At 40.3% G+C, this 26,373-nt stretch overlaps 1 protein-coding gene across 39 annotated transcripts in view; it reads right to left on the bottom strand.

Annotated features, from left to right (window-relative positions):
- Positions 1 to 581: 581 nt before the first annotated feature.
- The window catches only part of ZBTB20 (zinc finger and BTB domain containing 20), a 773,610-nt gene continuing 747,818 nt past the window's right edge, over positions 582 to 26,373 (bottom strand). For all 39 annotated transcript variants that reach the window (XM_049105202.1, XM_049105193.1, XM_049105190.1 and 36 more), the window contains one exon: positions 582 to 25,354. In XM_049105202.1, the coding sequence (XP_048961159.1) occupies positions 24,933 to 25,354 (422 nt within the window). In that variant the 3' untranslated portion in view covers positions 582 to 24,932. The remainder of the gene's footprint in view (positions 25,355 to 26,373) is intronic.

Raw genomic sequence — 26,373 nt, forward strand, 5'->3', positions numbered from 1 at the left:
ACTTCTGTCGCGTTGACTGCCCTAGGGACAAATAAGATGTACGTTTTCTTCATCATGCCAGTAATTTCCGTGAGGACCATGAGATTGAGAGCTCTTATGTGTAGGTATACGAGAAGGGGGTTATGGAGCAAATAGAAGCCTCTTGGAGGTCCCCCAAATCATCAAATGGGGACATATTTTGAGCCATGAGTTTTCCTTCAATACAAGGATAGAAGGGTGTAGTGTCACATGGTTATTTCCATGGGAGGCAGATAGATACTGATTTGCACATGGGAAGGAAAAAAAATGGTGAATCAGTTTAGACAACACTAATTGAGTCACATGATTACACGTGAGCTTTGGACGGGAGGACGAAAATGCCCAAATTTGCCTTTGTAACCCCAAAATGATATCACCAATTCTGGGATTTTTATGTCTTATATCAAGAGGACTGATGAATTGAAAATTTCTCTGGTCTTTGGGTATAATCCTCAGTTTGGATAATTTCCAGCTAGACCTTGATCACAGGGTATGAGAGACTGTGAAGGACCACCTGAAACAGAGACCCTGCCACAACATAAAGACGCAATAGGAAACCCAGAGAAGAGTTTTTTTTTTTTTAATTATTCCTTCATATTCAAACTTCACAAACAGTGTGAACTTGTACAATACCTCGGAAAGTGAAACTTACAAAAAAAGTGCTGGTAACATTTAAAAAAAAACAACAAAAACCCCAAAAAACAAACATCATTCTTAGCAACATCAATTACTCTTCCACACAAAACAGAAACCTTGTAAAATTTATTTTCGTATTTTTAAGGCGTAATACTTCCGTATAAAGTATATGCAAGAGATAAAACTTCACAGTATTCCAAAATGTCACAATAATAATAATAATATAATAGTATAATGAAGCGCTACAGTTAATTTTTCTTTTTTTGAATGTTTTTTTTTTCCTGTTTAAATAACAAATACAAGTCACAGGTAAATATACGTGAGAAAAATACGAGGCTAATATTAAATGGCAGGTAAGGATACTGTCACTGTAAGAAAAAACTGGCAGGATGTGTGTATTTAGTCTATATTTTAAAGCACTTGATAGAAAAGGCGTATGCAAGGTTTTTCAAAACAATTTTTTGTTTGTTTGATAACTGACAACAATTTAAGAGTATAATGAGGAAAAAAAAAAAGGAACAAACTCCCTCTCAAAACTATTGACCTGCTCATCCCAAACCACGTATATACTGATGGATGGATGGATGTGTGTGTGTATACATGGGTTTATAGGGTACACAGATTGATACAAGCAGTGTTCCATGCCCACCTGCAAAGATCGGAGGGTTATAGTTTCTGCAGTCATCGAGCCCAAGTTCCTGTTGGGAAATTATTCTTTCAATTTAAAGCTCACTCTTTCCTTGCCTTTCCCTCTTTCCAAACTCTTCCCCAGTTCCCAGGTCTTCGGTCTGAAAAGACAATCTGGTTAGAAAAGTTGCCCTCCATTCAAAGTTCGCTGGGAAATAGATACTGCATGAACAGTGACACCCACACAGACGTTGAAAATACCACTTGGACGAATGAATATGTGCATGTGTGTGTGTGTGCGCGCGTGCGTGCGTGTGTGTACAGTAGCAATTGCAGAAAAGGGACCATATTCCTTTCCATACTAAGATACAATGTGATAAGAAACATTTCTGTGCAGGGAATAGGGTTTCTTTGAATCTTATCACAACACTGTGGCAGGAAAATCAGGAAATGGGTTCACCTTTCAGCAGTCACCACAGTAAACTTCATTGAGAACACACATGCTCAGACATCTGGTCTGCGCACATGCGTATGTTAACAGCTAGCCATTCAGCCAACAGGTAACAGAAAGACAGCAGATAGCAAAACACGTCAATAAGGTGCTCAAAGAAAAAAGTGGCACCCACTCTTCGAATGGATGGCCACATTTAAGGTGCTTCAAAAAAGTTTTTTTTTTTTTTTTCAGTTTTTATTTCAAACATTAAGAGAGTACTGATTTGCACATGGTAGTTCTGAGCCAGGCCAAGGGTTTTGAGATTTCTGACATCTTCCATTGAAAAGGGCTTTCACTGTAGTTTTATTCAGTTTGTTGTGGGTCACTTGAGTCTAAAGATTTTTTTTTTAAATGGCCAAAAACTGAAATCAAATCAACATGACTAAAAGAAATAACAGATGAAATGGTATAGAACATTACTGCATTCCCATTGGATCAAGATGGTTTCGCCCATTTTTTCCTCTTTCGCTAACACTGTTCCTTTTTTTTCTTTGTTACAATCCGTTCCTTGTGAACATACAGAAGTAACCAAAATCACTGCAAGTGGCTGTTTTTATTTTTTGTGATCTGTTGCAAGAGTCCAACCTTGTTTCCTCTGCTGCTGTTTGTGTAGCATCTGTAATGAGCATCTGGATTTATAATGAGCATCTGATTTTGTTATGTGCATGTGTGTGTATATGCACATATACACACCTATACATGTATAATATATACACTATATATATATGGATATATATAGGAAGTGTGTATACATTTATACATAATATAGTGTATATTGTTTCAACTGGAGATAAACTGAACTGGGTTCAGACACTAGCACATGTTTATCTTTCCCCTGCTCCCTCTGTACATTTTAAACAGTCTGGAGCTTTTATTTATTTTTTAAAGTGCATTTTCAATGCAGAATAACTGTAATCCACTGATTCCTTGGAAAACATTTTTGATGAGAAAAATCTGACAGTTCTCAGCCCCAAGCAAGAGAAACCTGGGTTTGGTCATGCCGGGGGCTGACGTGGCAGTGCCAGGCTTGTGCCTGAGTGATTACTGGGCATTCTGGACTCCGGGCACCTAGCAGCAGCAGCAGCAGCACCTTTACGAGAAGGCGGAGATCAAAGAGGAAGAAGGAAGGAAAGCTCAGATGAGGAAGGATGGGGTTGCGGTGTGTTTGCAGGTCAGAATTGTTCACTTTGTATGGGTTTGTGCAGTTCCTTCTTGGCTTCAGCTAAGAGATGCCATCTAGTCCCTTCCCCGCCACCTGACACCAACCCCCCACCGCCCCCCGCGCCCGCACGCCCCAGCATCGCTGGAGCGTCCCCACTCCCCAGGCTGACTTCCGTGTCCCTTCCTGTGGGTATGTGAGTGCCAGCATCAAGTAGGAATAAGGCACCAGAGAAATCAAAATGTTACAAAAAGATGCAAAACCCCGTTTCAAAGAGCCTCTCCCGTTGCTCCATTAAAATATTGCATGTGATACCATTCATTTGTGTGTACTTAAAGTGTGTCAAATGCAAGTCTCTGGAAGGAACTTGAGGCCCTTCAGCACCAGAGAGCTATAGGAATGCACCCTTTATCGAAACACACCCACTCCCCCACCCCCACGCCCATCCCATGCCACACTCAGAAGCACCAAATCCGGAGAACAAGGCCGCTTGCCGTTGTTCACCTCATTTTTGATAAAAATGAAAGAAGCGTACGAAATAGACTTTTCAGGAATTGCTCTAAAGTCAAATGGGTTCAGGCTGTCGTGTATCTGGCTAGGTAATGCTCTAAATGTCCAAGGAGCATCACGAAGGGGTTGGCGTGTCTGTGTTAATAGTTAGGGGGAATGTGTTCAACAAAAATCACTTCTCAAAACGATGCCCAAGTCCTCCACTAACACTTCAACCTCCCCTATTTTTTTTAAGCACTGTAAAAAGGAAGAGGTTCATCTAACTATAAAAGGAAAAAAATGAAGGCACATGATTTTATTCGGTCCCACAATCCTTAAGAAAAATGGTATTTTCCAAGTGTGTGTGTGTGTGTGTGTGTGTGTGCACGTGCATGCGCTCACACACACACACACATGAAATGGGAGTCTGAGGGCCACCGGGGCAGTAGTCCAGGGGAAGTCGGAAAAGGAGAACAGAGAGAGTTCTAAGACAGAGAGAAGAAAGGAGAAAGGAGGAAGTGGAGGCCTCTCTTCAGCTTTCTGTCATTGACAGTCTCAAGATTTGGCTGCTTTAGGGTCCAGAATGGAATTCATTTGTCTTGGTCTAGAAAGTGCCCCCAGTTAAATATCTCCAGTTAATCATGTTACAGCTTTTGGTGTTTCCCTTTTCCCTTCCCTCCAGCCAAATGATTTTTTTTTAAAAAAATCACAGTTTTTAAAAATTATTTTTTCAATGTTGAAAAAATATGGAAAGCTATTGGACAGCCTTAGGGCACTCTGCCTCTCCGTCTTCACAGTGAGCAGATGGATGGACAATCCACAGAATCAAAGATGAGGCAGACAAGATCCCTTGTGCTCGATGGTCCCTTGCCCTACCTTCCCCATTTCTTTCAACTGGATCCTCCCTCTTCCAGCCCGTCCACGGAACTTGGGCTGCCGAGAAAGGCGAAGCCATTCTGGAGAGCGATGGTCACAGAAGGTCTCAGAAGCTGAGGGTGGAGGCATCGGGCTCTCTCCTCCGGCAGGGAGAGCGCTGCGCCCTCTGAGCAGCCTGGCCACTGGCTGGGGAAGCGTGGTTGCCCACCGGGAGGCTGAGGTCCCACTCACATGGACTTCATGAGACCTCAGCCCCCAGGCCCACCACCTTCATGCTTCTCTTTGCATCACAGTTGGCCCCCAGTCCTTAAGAAGGCAATGATCCAAGACGGAGAGGCAGAGCCGGCTGGCTGTGTCATACAAAAAAGGGCTACAGACAGTGGGATTTCAGAAACAAATTGAACTTTGGTTTTCTGACTTTTTCGAACCGTAAAAATTAAAGCAGGGCTTCAGTGGCTTTCATCATCTGACAGCTGTTATATTTTTTCTCATTTGGCAAGGCTAAGGCGGGGGGAAAGAGAAAAGGGGTTTCCCATAATTGGTCGAAGACACAGGGTGGTAAAATGCTTCCACACTTAAACTCACAGTCCAGTGTTTTTGACATTTCATAAATAGCTTTTTTTTCTCTAAAAAAAGAATAAAACAAGAACAATCCCTTTACTTACTCATCTGAAACAAAATAAACAGCAGTGGGTACAAACTTCTTCTTGTAACAATTACAAAAAACAACAATATAATCCCAACTTTTAACACGCATCTTGAATCAGTTATTTTTTTTTTTTTAACCTCAAAACTGCAGCATATCCTTAAGGGCAAACTTTTCGATTAGTTTTTTTCTTTTTTTTTTTTAAATAATGTCTTCACCAAAAAAACAGTCTTGTACCAATAAAATGCATTCAAAAATAGAAAATATTACACAACAAAAATATGTATCCTTCCTTTCCAAAAAAGATTCTTCACAAAAAAATGTAGAAAAAATTCCAACAATTTTTTTCCTCTCCTAAACATTAACTTTCAGTCTAGGGCACAATTAGTTATTGATTCAAATGTCTGTTTTTGCATAAAACATGGAAGATGCAAAACAATTACTGTATTAGGATTGTGAAGTTACATCCACTCCCACCCCTACTCCAAAACAAAACAAAACCAGAAAAACCCAGCAAACGTGAAACAAATGATATAACCACTTGGCTAGGCAAATGATCTCTGTCGTTCCTCTCACTGTGCATTTGAATGGGTTAACTGGCTCTGTTGGTATCGGGAATGCTGAAGAAGGAGGGTCGACTTGGAGTCAAGAGGTTCTTTAGCACTAGCTGATGTTCTAGTGGGTCACTTATGGACTCCCATGTTGTGGGTCTCCCCCCTGCAATCCTCACGGGGAAAAGAAACACGTGAGGTAGTACGTGGGCGGAGGACCGAACTGGGTGCACCTGTGTACTGTACACACACCTCTCTACAAGCCAATTTTTCAATCATAGCACATCTCCCCCCTCCCCCCCAAAATGGAGCCCGAGCATAGGATAAATGGTGAGAGAGAGAGTTTCAGAAATGCTGGGTTTATTTCCCCCATCATGGTCTCTCCCACATTTAACTCTTTTGGCATTCACTGGGACAATGGTAAGATCTCAGATCTCAAAGGAATGCCTCATTTTCCCCATCCCCACTGAGCCCAGGTTTCTTTTATATTTTCAGCACGGTCACTTTTAGGACTTATCTTTCTTATTTGATGATGTTTGTCTTTTGTGTGAGATGGATTTTGTATGGGAATTCAGTAGGACTAGATGATTTTTCTCATAGCTTTTTTTTTTTCTCCTGTTGCTTATTTGGTTGCTGGTTTTTTCTTTGTGGTGTTTGTTCTGTTTTGTTTTTGAATTTTTGAACAGTGAAATGTGTCCAATTTTATTTCCAGTGCATTAAACAAATTTTAAATTAAAAAAAGAAATAAAACTTTTCCCCCCATCCTTCTAAAGGAAATGACTGATAAAAGTACAATATAATAAAATCAGGCATCGCCAAAAATAGCATGATGTGCAACCTCAATTACATCAAAGAAAAACAAACAGACAAACAAAAATTATAGAACATAAGCATGAAGGAGCCAAGACTATATAATCCCAACTATGGTATGATTGGCAAGCACTGGTTAAAAAATAGGTAAGGCTACTCTTAGATTTCTAACTCAACATAGTTAACCACTGCTCTTCTGTCTTTTCCTTCAACTCTTAATCTTTTACTCACTAGTTCTTTATATCTTTAAAATGAGCAAATTTGTTTTTATATTTTTGGTCTACAGTAGAATTACATATTAATAATATAATAAAAAGATATTTCATTAACAGGTTGGTACTGCATCCATGTGGGGAAAATAGAAAAAAAGTACTCAAATAGACATAGCAAATGGACTCTATTCTTATAAAAATAACCACAAATATAATAGAAATTATAATCAGGGCAACAGATTCAACAGAAAAACAGGCGTAGAAAGCTATATTTTGGATAATACAAACTCTTGACAAGCTATGCCCTAGAATTGCAGCCTCTAAACCTTTTCTGTGATTTCCACCTTCTCATAGGATCACTCAGAATTCAAATGGAAATGAAAACAAAATGAAAATAAAGTGACAGGTGGTTGAGCCAGCCAAAGCTTCCAAGTTATCTTAGTTGACTGGGTCAAGACCAGGTGGACAGCATTTGAGAAACTGGTAGGCTACAGGGGAGCCGCTGATGGGATCTGCTTTTAATTTTGGAAGAGTTCCCAGCCCACTGATAAAGAGAAAAACCAAGGAACCCAATAATTCTTCTGGTAACATAAATAAATGAGATGAAATATAATTATGATAGAGAGGATAGGAGGTGAGGTGGGAGAGAGAAGAGAGAGGGGAAACGGGCACAGTGCGCACCACCTTCCTTGTTTTTCTCCAACACATGGGTTTCCTTCTCTTTCTAAGCATTTGTTAGGATTAACCACAGGCTCTAATGTCCTCTGGGCAAATATGTGTCAGCTCAGCTCTCCATATGAGATCTCTGCTTTTCAGCCTTCCTAAGGGCCAGGTGGCTCTGGAGGAGACTCCCACCCCCACCTCCAATGCCTCATGCCCTCGATGACACAGAGGACCCATGCAAAGTTGTAAGGACAGATGCCCTTTACGTTGACCATTCCTACCTGATGGTTAATTCACACGGAAGGTTCAGTGTGGGGAGAAAAAATAATGAAGGAAAAGAATTGGTAAGAGTTGGGCTTGGTAATCAGCAAGTATGAAGCTTCCTTCAAGGGAAAAGAAGAAGAAGGAGAAGGAGAAGAATGAGAATAAAGAGAAGAAAGAGAAGAGGCATCAGTCAGAAAATACTGCTTTTGGTTTCTTTTAACATTGAACCATCCTTGGTTTTTCTCTTATTCAGTTGCTCCAGTTTAAAGTAGAGTTTAGAATCTAGTGCAAATATCATCAAATCACATCATCCCAGGAGCAATATCCTGTCCCTTCATCCAAAGTGAATACTATCCCTTGAGACCTCCTCAGAAGACTGGGGGTAATGGTCCAGAAAAGCCTAACTGAACAAATTATTGAGTACTTGCTACAAGAAAGGCACTATCACAACAGGTCAGCCTCAGCACTGTCCTTGCCATGGGCATGGGCATTTTAACCACTCCAGCAACCACAGTGAAACCCAGATCGTGGCCTTTTCAGTACTTGAATTCACTTGCCGGTTATCTGACTCTCCCTCTGGCCGTTGTTGTTGGCTCTGGCCACAAAGAGCAGCGATCTGCTCTGTTGTCTACACTGACCCACATTTCACCAATGACCTTGTTTGGTTCTATGTGATTTAGCTCACTCTCTTCCATGGATGTTTCTTTCTCTCCATCAGTCTTCAGGTCATGACTCTATTAAAGACCAGTTTACAGTGTCAAAGTACAATTGTAGTTTTTCCCCCTACTTTTTTTAAACCTCTGACTAAACCCTAAGTCACAAAGACAGTTCAGTAGCTCCTCTAATAATGAGTTCCCTGTAAATATCACCGTGAACAGAATGAAAACCAAAGTGTCCTCCTTTGACCACCAAAGCATACCCGTCGAGCCTGTCGTATTATTTTTGTGTGGGAGAGAGGAGATTAGGCTCTGGTGATTAAAATCTTTGGTGACAAAACTGGAGTGGGTATGCAAGTTTCACAAGAGAAGTTGTTTCCGCAAAGCCTCAAGAGAAGTATACTAGGACAGTTAATGTGAGTGTATTTTAAAAGGTCAATTATTTCTTTCTATACCTTTGGTTTGGTGCAGTCAATACCGTCTTAGTGCTTACGCAATACACATCTCTAAGTACCTGTGAAGAGCTCTGAATTAGAGGTTCCTATTTAAAACTGAGATAATGCTTTGAGTGCTTAAGGGATTGCTTACGTTAGTTCTGAAAGCCCTGGGGTGGTGTTTTTTCCTAATTCGTAAGGCTGACAGTTCTCTTACAATTTTTTTTCCTTCTAATAGTAGACTTGGATGGATGCTAAGGAGGAGAGCGAGCGAGAGATAGGTAGCAATGTTGTAATCTTAGGAAAGAGACCTCAACTGACAGTTTTCCAAATTGATGTCCCCACATGTGATAGTGTTCGGAAAAATTCAACATTAGCCATTTATATGTGTTGTGACCCTTTCCTACGGAACCAGAATCTTCAAAGCTGTCACCTTGGATTCTGGAAGAGCTCTTCAAGCATCTTTACTCTTGTGCCTACAGAATCTACTTCCTTTACAGAATCTATTGTTTTCCTGTGGTGCAAGATTCTTTTACGAATAGTCACTGAAGAGCTGTCACATGCTAATTACTTCTCAGGTTTACAAAGGCAATAAAAATAAACCCAATAAAAAAGTGGAAAAGATTCAGCAACTTCAAAACTAAACTTTTAGGCACTGTTAAGGTCTTCTGCTTAATAAAGGATAGTCTATGATGGAGCAGCTAGTAAGTAGGTTCTGATCACTTCTCCAACCCTCCCTTCAATTTCAATGTTGGTCTAACTTGTTTCAAAATAAACCTTTCACCTCACTGGTTTTCAGTGTTTATTGCACTGTTCCCTTACTGCCATCTTAAAGGATTTTTCCACGTGCATGGCCTTCCTCTTTGGTTAGCCTGACCTAGGTCTCACCCAGGGATGGAAAAGCATGCTCAGGCTGAATGGATATCTCCTATACACACAAGGCTAGGTTTTGTTTTGTTTTTGTTTTTTTTTTCTTGAATGTAGGAAATGCCACTGCCCTCTGCCACACTGGAATGTGCGTCATCAAGGGGATTTGTGGTGAGGCCAAGGTGAAGACTTCAACCTCACCTCAGCTGGCTCCCTTACCATTGCAACCTGTTACTGAAAGCTTAGTTGGAGACAACATTGGGCAAACTTTTCCTTGAACATCTTCAATTTACTGTACTAGCCCTGCTTCTTTATAATAAGACAATAAATCCTATCAGCATGGCAGTTTCTGGGCCTGATCAAGAGTTAGTAGATTCACAGATTCTCACCAACCCTGCTAAGACCAAGCACGATGGAAAGAATTCTCCATTTTGTGATGCTTCCTGTTTCATAACTGCCTCTTTCTTCCCCATACCTCACACACTCTCTCCCAGCACAAGTAAATACAGTTCAGTAGTGCAATGCAGTGCAGTCATATTTAGTGCAAAAAAAAACAAAAACAAAAAAAACAAAAACAAAACAAAACAAAAAACCAAACCTCAAAACAAAAAAAAATATCCCCCAACAACAAAAAAAAAAAAAAAAAAAAAAGCCCTATTATAGACCCAAGCTCAACCCTAAACAGTTCTTAGTAAAGGTTACCAGTGCCACACAAGTGGGAAGTTCAGTCTTTACCTCACACTTCTGTGAGTCATCTCTTGTTGCCCCTGTTTGTTTCAGCTCCAAAGAGAGAAACAAGTAGCATGCGCCTATGTATTATTCTGTAAAATGTTAAATCAATAGGCAGAGAATAAAGGGAAGTAGATGAGTTGAAACCAGGGGTAGTATTTAGAAGAGGAAAATAGCTATTTAATGCAAAGGTCAGTAGTGGTTTTTACTGAATGGTTTTCATCACGTCAAATGGCTCTGATGCTAAAGAGAATGGGTACAGAAAAAGATAAAACTTTCCTGTTTCCCAAAACATGGTTCTAAATTGAACAGTGCTGGGCTCTTATTTTAGAATAGTGCAATCAACTCTTCCTGGAGGGCTTCTGGCAGCAGCCACCTTACCTAACATAAATAGGGACGCTAGGAGCACTCACTTCTTCACATTGACTGCCTACTCCCTCCTCTCGTTCCTCCCGTTTGCTTTGTTTTCTGACTACACAGAAATACAGATCTACATACACATAAGCAGAAATTTTCGAGGCCCCTCTCAGGATGATAGATTGAAAACTGGTACGAATAGCTCAATGACACACTCACACAAAAGTACAGCTATTAAATATAAAAGTGAATTATAATTACACCCAAATTAAGAATCTGCATTGTACCTCTTCTTGTATTATTCTGTAAGAAAAAAACATTCATAGTAGGATATCTTAGGGAGCTTACTTCTCACTTAACGATCAATCTGGAATTGGTTTGGGATACCGCAGTGCTGAGTGATTCTGGGGAAATATTTTGTATTTGATACTCCTCTAAGAGTGGATTTTTTTGGTTTGTCTGGGTCTCCATTCTCCAAATGTAAATCTGCTTGTCTGCTCCTACCCACACATGCATGCTGGAAGTCTCAGGAGAATCAAGACGTAGTATTGAATACATTGTGGAAACAAAGGTGTTTGGCATAGTGGGGCTAGTACAGTCAAATTACTTTAAGACATAAAGTTACCATAGATTTTCTCTACCCTATCAACTTCTTGCCTTTGTTTTGCCACACGGAGGATTACGAAGAAATCCTGCTTTCATTTTTTTTTTTTTTCTGAAAACCACAATTCTTTCAACAGGGGGCAAAAAACCAATTTTAATTCAATATATGAAAGTTACCCTTAATGTCTATATTAATAGGCCCCTCCCAGGAAAACTGAGGTTCAAATCATTGGAACTAAGGAAGGAGTTTAACTGCTGACAGTGCTTTTGAGAATTTTTTCCTACAAATCTTCATACAGATGGTTCCAAATCAAATTTGTCCCAGGGAGAGTAGGAAGCAGAGAAACTAGCCTTATCTGTCAAAGAACCTCTCCGCAGTGAAGGTACACAAAGTATTTTAGACTATGTCTAAATCTTGTACCAAATTTGAACCATCACTTTTTTTTTTCAGATATCTCTCTGCATATGCCCTGGAGAGCAGATTAGGTATAGGAGCAGTCAAGGGTTTGTATGATTTCTCTGAATGGGTTTGACAGAAATAAGAAAAGTCTTAAATCCTAAAGAAGTGAGGTTTCCTGACCAATTCTTAAGACTAGAATAGTAAGGATGGGCAAGAATGGCAAAGGGTGAGTGGTATTAGCTTTCTCTGGTAACTCTGAGAACTGGCTTTATGAATCCAGAACTGTATCAGATTTAGCCCCATCACATTGCCCTGTCTCCCCTCTTTGCTTTTCTTCTGTTCACTTAATTGAAATGGCAATTATTTTAAAGATTGAGTTAAAAATGCAAATTATAGCACAAAAGACAGGTTATAAAAAGGTTGTCAGGCTATCTGTAAATTGAATTGAGTTAAAAACTGTATGCTTTCAAATGAAGCACTACAATTTCCTTTTTTTCAAAAAAAAGTTTCTAATTTAGTTTTTCCTTATTTTGTGGTAGTGGTGGTGGTGGGGTGGTACAAATGGGTGTAGGACTGGCAATGCATTGCCGGTCTCCCTCTGTGACTCTCATCTCCAGTGCTAGGTGGGGGAGATGAGAAGCAATGGAAAAGCAGATGTTTCTCTACTTAAGATCTCATGGACACATATTTTTGAAAATGAGTAGAAAAGAAATCTGAATAATTATAAAAATCTATAGATTGACTTTGCATTTAGTAGCATCTTTCTTTGTCTTTTCTGGGTATTTTGCATTAGTTATTAATAAGAAACATCCAAAGCAGATTTTCATGAAATTAATTTATTCTCAGCCTTATTCCAAAAATTGGAAGAGGCAATAAAGATTTGTAGTGTAAAATACATGACCTTCATCTGCAATCAATTCCCATTCTTTGGCCTCAGACTTGTTAGTTTAGCTAAATGGGGTTTCTCTCAAGAAACAGTTTTTAACTATTCTACTCTCAAAGTGCAGGGAGAGATTTTCTCCTCAAAGCTCACATACTAATTGAAAAGGAAGATAAGATTTTCAAGGAGAAAAGGCTCCTTAATGGCAGGCAGGAAGGCTCTTACTCTAAAAGGAAAAGAGTATGGTCAGGGCAGGCATTATTTGACTGATACCTATGGCCAGGGACAGTATCAAATTAAAGAATCCAAATCTTTTACTATCTTGAGAAGAAAGAGATAAAGGGAAACAAACAAATCGACAAACAAACTTTACTAAAATACACATTCCTCCAGTTTCAGGTTTCTAAAAATAATAATTATGCTTAAATCAAGGTTTACAGATAGCAAACAACTGTTTTAATGTGTAAAAGTATTATCCCTTTGCTTTACTATATTAGTTTCACTTTCTTTGAAGGAATTGTATCTGTGCACACTTGTCCTAAAGTCCAGTGCAGAAAATAAACTGGTTTGCCACCAGCTTCAATCTCAGAACATTTCCTAAGCTATATTTGCAAATCCTAAAACTACATATCTGTAAAATGAGATGCAGACTTTCTGAAACGCATGGTGGTGGTGGTGGGGTGGGGTGGGGAAGCAAGCTTTTTGTGGGAGAAAAGAAGAAACAAATCTCTTCCCATCCTCCCTATTATGTACTATAATGTTTCTGACCATCATTTTGCTGCATTAGTTACTGGTGGGGCTCTTGGAGTTCCTGACAGGTGTCAGTTTAGAAAAGCAGGAGGCTCATGAGCAATAAGAAATTCACACCCTGGAGTCTCTAGAATATTACCGGGATTTGCACATAATTCCAGACTAATGCAGAGGTTGCGGTGAGAAATCCTCATCTCAGGGTTAGAGCTCTTCTCAGGAAACCAGAAGGAATAATATCAAGAAGGCATCCTGGAGGAATCCCTGTGATTGACTGGACCAAATGGGACCTGTCAGAACTAGATCCTCTCCTACTCTACACTATCCTTTAGACAATAGTAATTAGGATTTAAAAGAGAGTCTTCTCCTGTTTCAGAAGCCAAAGCCTGAGGAGAAGAGTACTTTAGATAAAGAGCACTTTTACAAAAAAGATAGAGGGAGAACAGACAAAGGAAGGGAAGATGGGATTGACTGGGGAAACCAAGTGAAGCTCACCATCCTAGGCAGCATAAATACTGGCTTTAAGAAATGTTGATTTCCTACTAGATGTATAATATAACCCAGGAAGGGTTTGAACTATCTCTTATTTCATTGCTTTCTGTGGTGTGAGTTGATGTTATAAACTGGTTTAATTAAGGTAGGAGATGGGTCAGGCCTCTGGTCACATCAGGAATGCATTTCTCATACTAAATGTTGATTCTGTTTGTCAGTGAGTAAAGCAAGAAATGAGATAGCGTCCTTCTTCTGGGCACTCAGAACCAGGTAATACTCTAAATGACACAGAATTTGTCTTCATGGGAGCCAAGAGGCAATGCAGGAGCACAGCAAGAACGTTGGACTGGAAGTCAGGAAAGAAGGTATTACATTATGAACAACCTGTAAAGGGATAGATCCAGAATGGTATCAGTTTTGGGGCAACATTTTGGCAACAAGGCAGTTGTAACTCATTGAAATGAGATCTAGCATGATGACTAAATTACATGTTGAATGTTTAGGTACTGGGGAGTGTATTACATGGCCCTTCAAGTATCTGGTCAGCCCTATTTTATATACACACATGGTTTACATTTTAAAAACAACTGCTTGTGAGATAGATACTTTAGACACTTTATGCATCTTTCCATCCCTCAACAGATCACTGCTTAAAGTTCTAAATCAATCAACAATTATTTGTTTTTTCAGAAAGATGACATATGAAAAAATTCTTCCTAGTTGTTTCTTCCTACTTTAGCAGAAGTGGCTTTGCTTGTTTTAAGAGAGTTCACTAAGGCTCGAGCAGTTATCAAAATTATTTTAAAATGGTACCTCTTCTGTTAGACTTCTGTAAATCTAGTATGTGGTAAATATGTCATTTGGCTAAATATCAGCAGGACTTGAGACAGTCAACATTGATAAAAATTTTTTCCCCTCTCAGAAATGGTCTCTTCGTATCAGGAATTTGAACACTGTGATATTTAAAGAAAAAAAAAACCCTCAGAAAATATTTTCTCCTCTTTACCTTTGGCCAGATGTGAAGGTGAAAGGAATTAATGACCTCACTAGCTCAGCTGACATTTAAAATTGTGACTCAGGTCCTCCCACTCTCAAAAGAATATTGATAACTTTTAAAATTTGAAGGTACAGTGAAGACATGCTTCTTCGCTCTGCCTACGAGTCTCAAGTTGATGAGCTGACTCCTGTCAATGCTCTTTAACTGCACAAAAGTTAGAGGACATTCAGGACAGGTGGGAGAGGGAGGGAAATGAGCACTCAGGGGTCATAACTGTTTAAGTTCTTCAGGTGGTGAGGAGGAGAAAAAGTAATTTAAACAGTCCTGAAGAGAAACAAGAAATAAAGGAACATAGTTAGGAAAAGGAAAGAGGAAAATAATTAAACTGATACGATTTGGGTATTACAAGGTCACTGGGAAAGCAACAGGCTCGGTGAATCCCAATTCACAATTATGTCTGGTGCCTGTAGAAATATTTTTAGTTGAAAACTGTGGAGAAACAGACTCAGAATTTTGCTACCAGACTCAATGGTAACCTCTTCAAAGTAGGCTTGGGGTAGGTCTACGAGGCTTTACAAGTGGAGGGCACTTCTGGGGGCTTGCATAAGGGGAGGTCAGGAAAGATTTGTTGCTGCCAGTGGTTGGGGGGCGGGCACAGCAGAATGGGATGGGATTTGGAAATAAAAATTTACTAGGAGAGAAGAAAGGAAGGAGTTGGTGTTTGTTACTCATGCTGAGGCCTTAATATTGGTCCAGTGTGGGAAGGGTTTTCACACTATTATAAACCACTGTTTCCATTTTGCCCTGAATGGAGAACTGAGAGAATGAATCTGATTTTAGGTCTCCAGGATGGGTGTAAAGTTTATCCAACTGCGGAGATTCCAGGCATTGGGTTGAGTAGCTAAGGGAAGGAGAAGAAGCTCTTTATCTGAAAATACTACTTGAAAATATTTCTTGCTAGGAAGACAGGATGCCTGATTTCTGAAGCTTCCATGATGGCCTGGCACCAGATCCCCACCTTCACAGACAAATGGAGATACGGGGGGCCAGAGACCCCAAGAGCCACCATTTTATGGATTCTGCAGATGGAAAAAAATGAGATCTCTATTTCTCGCTTCTATTTCTCTCAGCCTCTGTCATGAAAGATTTCCTCAAATTCTGGCTTTATTTAAGAAAGAAAATCTCCTAGGAAAATGAATGTTATATTGCCAAGCTGCCTCCAGGGAAGCATTGAAGACTAGTTAAAAATCATCGTAAAGCATGCTGAAAACAGAAAGTAGTCTGCAAAGAAGCAGTATTAAAATCAACGTCTGAAAATCCAGTTGGGACAGCTTAGGCATTTCATTCCCTTAAGCTTTTCAGATGAGCAGCCCTTCGAATGGCAGCCTGCAATTGTTGGTCAGATCTATGGAGGTGAAGCAGCCCCTTTTGGTCATGTTTTCAAAAGCAAATATAGACAGTGACAGTCCTAAAAGGGAAAATCACAGATACATTCATATGCACTTCTTTTGTTCTTCAGATATTGAGCGGGTCAGCTAAACAAGATCACTTTGAATACGAACCTCTTTGTATCGGCCACACCGAAAAAAAAAAAAGTTTTCTTAAAAAAAGTTTTCACTTTCCTACATTTGCTAAGTCTGAGCTTAAAAAAATCCTAAAATCCTGTAAAGACAATACTGAAGCTGATAATATAAAAAGCGAACTAGAGCAGTAATGATTATTATTAAATGCACCAGATTAACTGCAGCAGGATGGTGATGGGTGATAAATGCAAAGAAATAATATTTCAATCAACTCATGATCATAGGCAGATTCAAAAGTTAAAATGAATATAATGTAATATATATTTCAATATAGAGTTATATATAATGTGTATGTTCTAGCTTTCAGAAATACTGCAATGTAGTGTAGTGTACTTAAGTAAGCATACCTAAATGTAACTCATGTTCTTCCACAAAGTCACTAGTACTGTTAATTAAAACAAACAAACAAAAAAAAAAACAAAAAAACAAAAAAACAAAAAAAAAAACAACTCTTTTTTCCAGTAAAAAGAAATACCTATGGTTACAGTCACAGACTTCTTTTGGATATAGAAAGACAATATACATTTTTAAAAATAACAACAATGAAAAGATTCTAACTGTAAGTAGCCTTACTTAATGGGGTAGGGGAAAAAGTCACCAAAATAGAAGAGGCAAGAAAATGTCCTCTGAATTCTGTAAATCAGCAGAAATAATCTACATGTCACAAAAAATAATAAGCCACCTAGTGAAAGAAGGGCGTGGGGGTGAGCAAACTGAATCCGACTGTTTCCAGGCCAATCTTTAAGGTCAGCTACGAGAGCCAGGTCCATTTGTTCAGAATCGTGCACGAGAGTGCATGTGGCCTTCTACTTTCATGTCGGAGATGGGCCGGAGCTGTCGATTCTTAGAGATTACCAAACATGATTCCCCCGGGAGTCTACTGGCTTGCTAGACACGGTAAACGACCTGCTGCTGGAAAGACTTTGCGGAGGCCACGGTGGCTTCAGGAGACACGGTTTGGAATTCTGATGATGTCCTGCAGATGCAGGCAGGATGGGGAAACTCTGGTTTGGGAGTGAAAGTTACAGGGGAGCAGGTGTTTGGGTGCACACACTGGGCTGCGCGGAGGAAAGCACTGAAGGCCTTTGAGCCATGGACTGGGCCTCCCCTCCCTGGCCTCGGTGCTCCTCCTCCCCAGAAGACCCGGAGGGGTGCCCGGACTGCCTCTCTCTGTGTCTGCTCACCACTTGACTACTTCTGTTCTACCTTCTTCTGGAGGAAAACAGCCTGTCACCGTAGGTTTGCTGTGGATCCAACAAGCTGCCTTTGTTTCTCCCAACTCTGACACGCTACGAAAAGCAACAGAGTGGGCAGGTGACTGCTTCCTGGGCAGGGAGCCACAAGTCTGGAGCGCAATGGTGGGAAGAGGCAACCGTATCAGGCACCAGGACCTATGCCCACGTGTGCTTTCTGAGAGGCACGCACACTACAAGTATCCACGCAAACGCGCCCGTGCACACGTCGGTAAATGCAGCGGATGTGCAGAGTTTGTTAAGTGCACTCTACTCCACGCAGCAGATTTAAGTTTCTCATGAAACTGGTACAATAGAAATTACTGATGGTGGGGCTCCTTCAGAATGCCCTAGAACCTCATCACAGACAGCGGACGGCACTGATGCACCCAACTAAGGCAACAGAGCAGAAGCAGGCAGGAGATATGTGAGACCTTTGACTAACTAGAAGTTCCAGAATCTACCACTGGGGAATACGGACATGCAACAGTTCTGCAGTGAGAGGACCTCACACTGCGTGTGTACCTGCATGACATGTACTCATTTATAGACATTTTGGACAGCAGCTGTGACTGTTGTGACAGTAGTAGAAACAGATGTCTCCTGTGGGGTCAAATTTGTTTTTGTTTTTGTTTTTCTATCTTAGGTCTATCAGAATCTCATTGAGGCATTTGAACCAAGGAAACCCCTGAATTTGAAAGACGGCTGGTAGGAACTTTTTATACCCTAATTAGGTGTCTCAAAAGCCAGGACTCCCACAAGTGTGGCTAGATTTCCTCTATGATCTGAAGATTATGCTCCCTCCTTGAAGATTTGTAAGTTGTGAGTTTGCATTTAAACAAAGTACCACCAGATAAACCAGATGCTCACTAAAACCGAGGAAAACCGAGTTTAGAAATATATACTGTATAGGGAATGAAAGCTTTTAGTACAGACTGTTCTCCCTGTGAAGGAAATGATTAAAACTGGCATCCTTGGCACCTGTGATCATGTCTTATGGGATTTATTCTTTGACTAATATGATGCCTATTTTACAGCCAGCCCAGACCTAAGTCACTGAAAGAGGATATAAAAAAGAGCAACCACTTCCTGAGAACTGTCAGTCCCAGACAAGTCTGACACGTCCCTGCAAAGCCAAGGTTTCCATCGTCTTCACTCATGAAGAGGGCCCATTTTGATAACGAAGCGGAATTAAAAACAAGAAATGTCTATGTCTTCACATCCTTCCAACCTCTCTGTCCTCTGTTCTCTTCCCTGGGCTTTCTGACTTAAGGCAATAATTCTTTACTATAAGTGGCTTCTGGTGAAAACACCTCAACTGAGGTCGCTTCAGATTAGATTTTAGTCTGTTTAGTTTGTGGAGCAATAGGCTGGCCCTGAGAAACCACTGGAATCCAGGGGTTGTAGTTGGTTGCTTCAACCCCGGGGCATTTTTAGCAGTTTTTCAGTGGAATCCCTAGTTCTGAAAAAGAACCCGTGCTATGCAGCCCTCACCTTCTACTTCTTCAACCTAAAAAGAACTGAAAACAAACCCTGGTGTTCCAAACCATTTTCTGGGATCTGTGAATGTACACCGCTGACCACTGTGGATTCAGTGTTCAAGGGGGAAAAAAAGATTGTTTGGAGACTTAGAAACATCTTTGGGAAACTTTGGTTAAGCTAATCACCTTAATCCCTCTTGCTAGAAATGATGCTCTGGGTTAGCAATTTTCACGTTTTGTGTTTATACCAACACTGAGTCACCACGGCTTTTCCTCTTGTGGCGATTTAAGTGGTATTAGAAATGGCAACTCCACACAGAGAGCCCTTGGGAATCCGAGAATATTCTCACTGGAGCAAGAGCTCCTCTGTGGCCCCCCTCTGTCTCCATGTGCTGCCTGAGCACCAGGGCGAAGATAGTTTTTGAGATTTTGGCCCGTGCAATCTATTTTCCGGGCACCTAAGAGAACAGTTCTTTCCTTCATGTCGAGGTGAAGAGGAAGGGGCTGCAGCCACCCCAGTGGGGCAGTCCTGCCCAGAGTCCCAGCAAGCCCAGGTGGCTGGGCCAGGGCGACCCTCTCTTCAAGCACTGCAGATGGAGAGGCGTTGGGTTGCCTTGCTTTTTTCTAAGGAATTAGGGAGCCTATTGAAATTCTAGTGGGCCCTTCCTTTTGTTTGCTACCAGGTCACATGGTTCTGTCTTTAGTGTCCTATTTTTATTTTATTTTTTTAAATTTCTTTTTCTGGGGGATAAAATTGGCCATTTAAAGAAAGTTCTTTTCTAGTGAGTAAAGAGGTTTCTCAGAGCCAGAAATCACTCAAAAGAAAGTCTGTCGACCCTACTACCCATGGAAAAGCCCAGAGATTTCTCTAAATACTTCTTGCCAAACTTCCTAGTGTTGTGATTGGATGTTTTTTGGTTTCGCATTATTGGGTGCTGAATACACTTTGCAGTCCTTTTGTTCTCTTCCCCAGGGCTTCCATTACCCTGGACTTCAACTCATTACTAAATTAAAGAATTCTTTCAGAAGATTTCTTTTAAGAGTCAGGTCACAACAGAAAGGGCACCCTCCCTTCTCCCAAATCCCAAGGGCATCTCAGGTTGTGTCTGCTCTTGCATTGTACCTTCGTTTTGTTTCTTTCTGCCTAGCAGAGGCAGACCTGATTTGGTTATCTGATATCTTTGCTGCAGAATCACATATCCTCTGCTCCCAGCCTCAGCTAATTAAATAACATCTTCTATAACAACAGAGGAAGGTTCCTGAATGGACAGGTTGAGTATGAATCTTGGCCAGATCTAGCTCACTGCTCCCTTTCCTAAAGGCAACAGGTGTTGGGAGCGTTATGGAGGAAGCACATCTAGGAAGCAACACGAACCTTTTATTATGTTCTGTTGAGGACCCGAGGGACTTTATAAGGGACACACCTCATTTTCAACTGCTGAGGGAAAACAGATTTGGGGTATGGGCTGGCGCATACTATTGGTGTGGTTGTGTGATGGAGGGACATGTAGGTCAAGGCATTCGGGCTTACTTGAAAGTAATTCATACACCCAGAGGAAACCTTTTTTCTTCTAACAGAGTGCACACATTCTAACTGTTCATGGGTTACAAAGGGTTTTCTTGGTCCTTGTAAGAATATTGGGATGATACAAAATGAAACCCATGATTTTTCAACAAAGCAAATCCAAGTCTTTCCTTATAAAGCTGGGAGCTATTGCGACCTCCAAGACGCCTATGAAGAAGGAATGGACTAAAGCGGGAACACGAGAAGGAAGTTATCTACCACACTTACTCATGGCATAGACAGTTTCAGAGCATTAGGAATTTGGGCAGGAAAAAGTCTATAAACTATTATTAGGAGCCGAAGTTTACAACTCCATTAAAATATATAGTAAAAACCATTTTGGTACAGAGACTTTCATTTCAAATTATTTTTGCCTGGCTTGTTTCTTAATCTTTCCCCATGTGTGTAGATTTGTATCAGATCCATCTGTTTCAATTCCTTCCTCTTTGGGGGCCATATTTTACCACTTGGGTTTTTTTTTAGTACAAATATTGGCATTTATTATAGTAATAAGGGGAAAGTCGCCTACCATACTGAGATGCTACCAATGTTTTCAGTGCAGGGCAATTTTATTTTTCATAAACTGTATCTAAATGTCTCGAGATAAATATTCCCCTTTGACTTTTTTCCCTTCCCTTGTTCAGCTAACCCAGTTTTAAATCACAAATTACTAAAAAAAATGTGCTTTTCCAAACCAGTTCTTGTTCCCTGTATTCCTCCTAAGAGGTCTTAAATCTGGAACATTTGCTTCCATTTTATCTATTTTTTCCCCTGACTACTGAAAAAAAATTTTTTTTTAGCACTCATAGCATCCTAGCATGAAGTTCTAAATGTAAGAAGATTGTTGGATTTGAAACTAAAAAATAAAAGGATTCATGCTCATCCTCTATTCTTGAAGCAAAATATGTTTTCCCATTTCCCAAGATGTTGGTAATTATTTAATTGAAAAGTAAGGACTGGCAATCAGAAAGCATCTCTATCCTTTTGAAATAGGTACAGTCTGGCTTACATCAGTTGGGAAAGTAGCCCTTTCAGAAGGTCAAAGCATATAGTAATGACCCCAAAGCAAGTTCACTGCTCTCCAGATTAGACCTTCCACTGCAGTCTAGCTTCTCCCTCTCTCCGGAGAACAAATCTGTCAACTATTTTAGACTATGAATGTTTGGGAGGAATAGACATACGGTAAGAAGAAGTCTACCACTATGCAAACCTGGAGAGTCCATGTGGTTATAATGATTACATCACCTCACCAAGAGTTCTCTGCGAGTTCTTCAACATTTTTAGAAAAGAGATACTTCATTTGAAGGGAAAGGATGAATATTAGCGTTTCAAACCCAACTGGATTTTTTTTTCCTCTACATGTCTGTATCAAAATGTGGATTTTATTTGAACCCAATTTGCTTTGCTTCTCACGTGGCAAATCAACATTAAGGCAAGTGGGTCTCCGTCTGAACTGAGAAGCAGACAGCTAACCGTGGCCCATAATGGCACCCATGATCAACTTTTCTAGAGGTACTATAAATCCTGCCTATTTCGCAAAGGTTGGAATAAGGACCCTATCTTAAATCAGCTGCTGTCAAATAAGTGAAAATATTTTAAAGTGGCTTTTGGCCTTCATCATTTGTAACATATACTAAGTGATTTAATATCATTTTTCCTCTAGATTAGACAAGTTGGTTAGTTAATATCAATTTTTTCCTTTTTATATTATGGTTTGAACGACTTGTTTTTCAAGATACCAAAACAATTCCCTGACATGGTTAACTAACTAATGCTCCCTCTGTTGGTAGTAAGTGGAAATATTAAAGTCTTACAACACTGCTATTTTAAAAAAGGAAAATTAGCAAGAGAAAAATGGACTTTTTCTTAGTTTTGAAGCTGTTTCCCACTAACTTTTAAAACAGGTCAATTTTGGACACATAGTTCTTGATAGGATTCCTCTTAGAAATCATGAGTGTTAACCAATAGTCAGTTAACCATCCAAGTCTACATTAAACTTCCAGCAAAATATTTACTGAATTAAGGACAGAGGACCAAATAAAACCCACATGTACTCCAGTTGCACTAACCCTACTAAACATCACCAAGAACTTATGGGAAAGATCCAAGTTAACCGGTATCTAAAATATATGAGTAAAACCATTTAGTTACTATAGAGTTGCTTTCCTTGGAAGATTTCTCCTCATTTGTTGCACAGTTTTTGCAAATACGTTGCTGACAAGAAAATTAAAATGCAAAGAAATTTTGAAACTAAAATACTGTCTTTGCTTCTTTTTAAAAATTACAGTTTGGTGTTTCTGCTTTGTTTAAAGATTTAGTTTTCCCCCTTAAGAGTGTTAAAATATGCCCAGCAATGAAATCACCTTTGGAGTCTTTGTTAGGCTTAAGAATTTTTATATTTGACTTGGAATCCCTTCAGGACACTGTCTATAATGGAAAAATCCCTATTTCAATACTTTGATTAGGACCGAGGAGAGAAATCCCAACTAGGAAGAGAGAGTGGCATCTAGGATGATGCAATGAACTGGTGGCCTTTTGAATGATGGATGGTGGTATCTGAGAAATTTTTGTTAATTTCCTTAAAACTGTTCCAAAAAGCAAGGGTTAATAAATCATCTAAAGGACGCTCATCTTATTTAGCCCTCTCAACCATGGTGGAAATAGTCAGAAGGTGGTATTTGGAAGGAAGAAAGTAATTTTGGCATCAAGCCCTCCCGATCTGTACCAGGCTTCTGCTCTCTGTAGTTGTGAAGGGTGAGGAGGCATGAACTCCTCCTCCTGGCTGACCACAAAAAGAAAACCCATTTGTCATGACCTCTAGACTACTAGTGTTTCATTAAAGAAAAGAAGTAAAGGCAATAGAAATTCTAGAATCATAAGATCTCAATGAACTTTTTAGAGAAGCAAGAAATCTGTTTCTGAAAGATAAAGTCCTCCCATGAAAAAGAACAGAATTCTAGATGGATCAGTTGAAAAAAATAGTCAGTGGAGCAACTTAAGCTTGCTAAAAGTCAAAGAACTACATATCAAAATACAAAGCAGCAGTTCAAATTACAGCAGGGATGGGCTGGCCACAGAGGCCCTCATCAACCCAGGCAATACTTAAAAATAATAAAAATTAAGAAAAATTAAAAAAAATATGAAGAAAATATCCTTCCTCTCTTTCAAATATAACTTTAATTGCCTTTTATTCTTTCTATCTGGAAGCAGTATCGCTAACCTTAACAGTCTTGACTTACCAAAAAATATATATATGTGTGTGAAATAAAATAAAAGAGAAGGGATTGGTGGCAGTGTATGCAAAACCAAAATGAAAAAAAAATTACTTTTAACAATCTCACTTTTTTTTGTTTTTTTTTTTACACAAATACTGTTGCAAATATATTAAAAAAATCAGCATTCTATCTGGTAAACGTCACTTTTGCCCCTCTATAAAATTTTGAATTAAAAAAGCCTCAAGAACTTTTTATTATTCCCCCCACCCTCCATTTCTCTTTCTTTTTCTCTTCCACAAGAATATATCCTGACACTTTTTTTTTTTGTTTTTGTTTTTTGCAAAGATTGTTGGAAAGAATCCTTCTCTTGTACCTAGAAACGTAGGTGCAAACCTCTGATATCTTTGTTTTATCTGCATTCCTGCCTTTCATGAAAGTCCCTCTTGATTGTGCTGAGGCTGTGGCTCAGCGAAGACACTGAATAAATACGATAGCCACTGTTGCTTGATGCTTGTCCAAGTCTTCCTGGCTTCTGCTGAAAGGGGGGATATGGAGGAGGTGGGCCAGGGTGTGTGGACTTGAGCAGAATCTGGGGGAGAAGCCTGCCATTCGCCTTTCCCACACCACCGAACCCACTGCCCCTTCCCACCCCCCCAGCCCTTTTATGAAATCAGACAATGTGGTAGGTGGAAAACAGCAGGGCCTTTCCTCTGGGTTTTCGACCAGAAGTGATATTCCACAGTTTTAACTGGTTACTGTGAAGTCCAAGCGGCCAGAATTGTTAAAATGTCCACTGAAACACTGCAAGCGGTGTACTTAAAGACAGTAGGCCTTTTAGATTTTGTTATATATTTTTGTAGTGCTCTTCACAAGTGAAAAAAAAATTTTTTTTTTACTTTTTTTTTTTTTAAAGATTTTTTTTTTTTTTTTTTGTAAAGAAGGGTTGTATTTAGAGGCCAGTAGCTAGAGATCCAACCAGTGGACCTCTTGAAGCACTACCAGGCCTTAAGGCCACCATCCGAGGGAGGCTGGGAAAACTATCATTCACCCGAGCCTCCGGAAATGTAATGTACCAGCAGGCAAAAACAGTTCTTCATGTAGTACAAAATGAAACGAAACAAAAACGAAAACAGAAAGTCAAAACGAAACCAAAAACATTTCTTAAATTCTAGTGCCATAGCTTTTTTTGTTTGTTTGTTTGTTTGTTTCTTTTTTGTGGTTTTGTTCATAAGAAAGAGAGAAAGAGACTACTTATCCGTCAGACACATGCATCCTCATGTGGTCGTTGAACTGCTCGATTTGGTCAAACTTTGCTGGACAGACGGAGCAGACGTAAGTGGTCCCCTCCGTGCAGGCCACCACCCCAGGGGGGCCAGCGCGGGCACCTGGGGGTGTACCCGCAGGAGGGGTCCCGTTGCTGGCACTGTGCAGGGCCACGTGTCGCTCCAGGAGGGTCTTGTGGGAGAACTTCTTTTTGCAGATGTAGCACTCGTAGGACTTCTCCCCCCGGTGGAGGCGCATGTGCACGTTGAGGGAGCTCTTCTGGGTGAAGCGCTTGTTGCAGATACTGCACTGGTATGCCCTCACTCCTGTGTGTGTCACCATGTGCTTGATAAGGTAATCTTTTAAGGAGAAGGAGCGCCAACAGATGCTGCATTGGTGGGGCTTCTCACCTGTTGAGGTGGGGAGAGACAGCAAGCAGAACAGGGCGAGACACAGCGAGGGAGGGAGAATGAGAGACAGAAAAACGAAGACAACAAAAAACAAAAACAGAAAAATTAAAAAAAAAAATCCGATTGGTTCACCCTTGGGTGGAAAGATCCAGTCCTTCCTGGCTTCTCATGTGCTGAGAAACCTTGCTTTCAGGGGATGCCAGGACAGTCTGGCCTTCCACCTCCCCATGCCAGAAAAAATGGCTCTCTTGGAAAACCGCAAGCTATTCCCCACCAAAGGTTTTCAAAGGTCATTCTGTGGAGAAAAGGGAGGGCTACTTCTAGGGGGGTCATTTTCAGCCTCCTCGTGAATGTGTGGATTTAACTATGTGTTTCCCATTAATTCGATCAAACACATGCAAGAAATAAGAGAGGGGGAAAGGTCGTCCAAGAATTAGGGTTCTTTGCAATCTTTAGAAACTAAAGACAGTGTTTACGTAGCTTGGCTCTTCGGGGATAGTTTCCATTTCCAGTATTCTGTCTAGGAAATGTATTTTGCCTTGATGGGTCTGGAAAATACTGTCCAACGTAGGAGCAAGTCGTTCTGATGAGCTACGCTTTCGATTTTATTTATTTTACACAAAAATCTTCCTGAAATGTAGCGTTATAGTTAATTGGCTATTTCCATCTTGACTGCCCTGAGCTGCAAATGGGTCTTGCCTGGTGTGGAGGTAGGGTAGGTGGTGGACAACACAGTGATCTCAGAGTCCAACGGTCCTGTCCAAATCTGGGCACCAACATTCGGCATGGCACTCTGACAAATCTCCAGATGCCTCTGAGGTATACAGCCGTACTTACCTCACTGCGCTGGTGTTGACATAAATACATATGAAATCACTTTGCAGACCACCAAGGGTGGTGTGGGAATACTTGCATGGTATTCTTATTATAAAACTATTCTCCCCCCCCCCCACCCCAATTAAATGGTTCCATACGCATTTCTGAACTCTCAGGTCAATTTAGAAAATAGTTTTCTCTTT

Source organism: Canis lupus, chromosome 33 (assembly GCF_003254725.2).
Source record: "Canis lupus dingo isolate Sandy chromosome 33, ASM325472v2, whole genome shotgun sequence".
Taxonomy (NCBI): domain Eukaryota; kingdom Metazoa; phylum Chordata; class Mammalia; order Carnivora; family Canidae; genus Canis; species Canis lupus.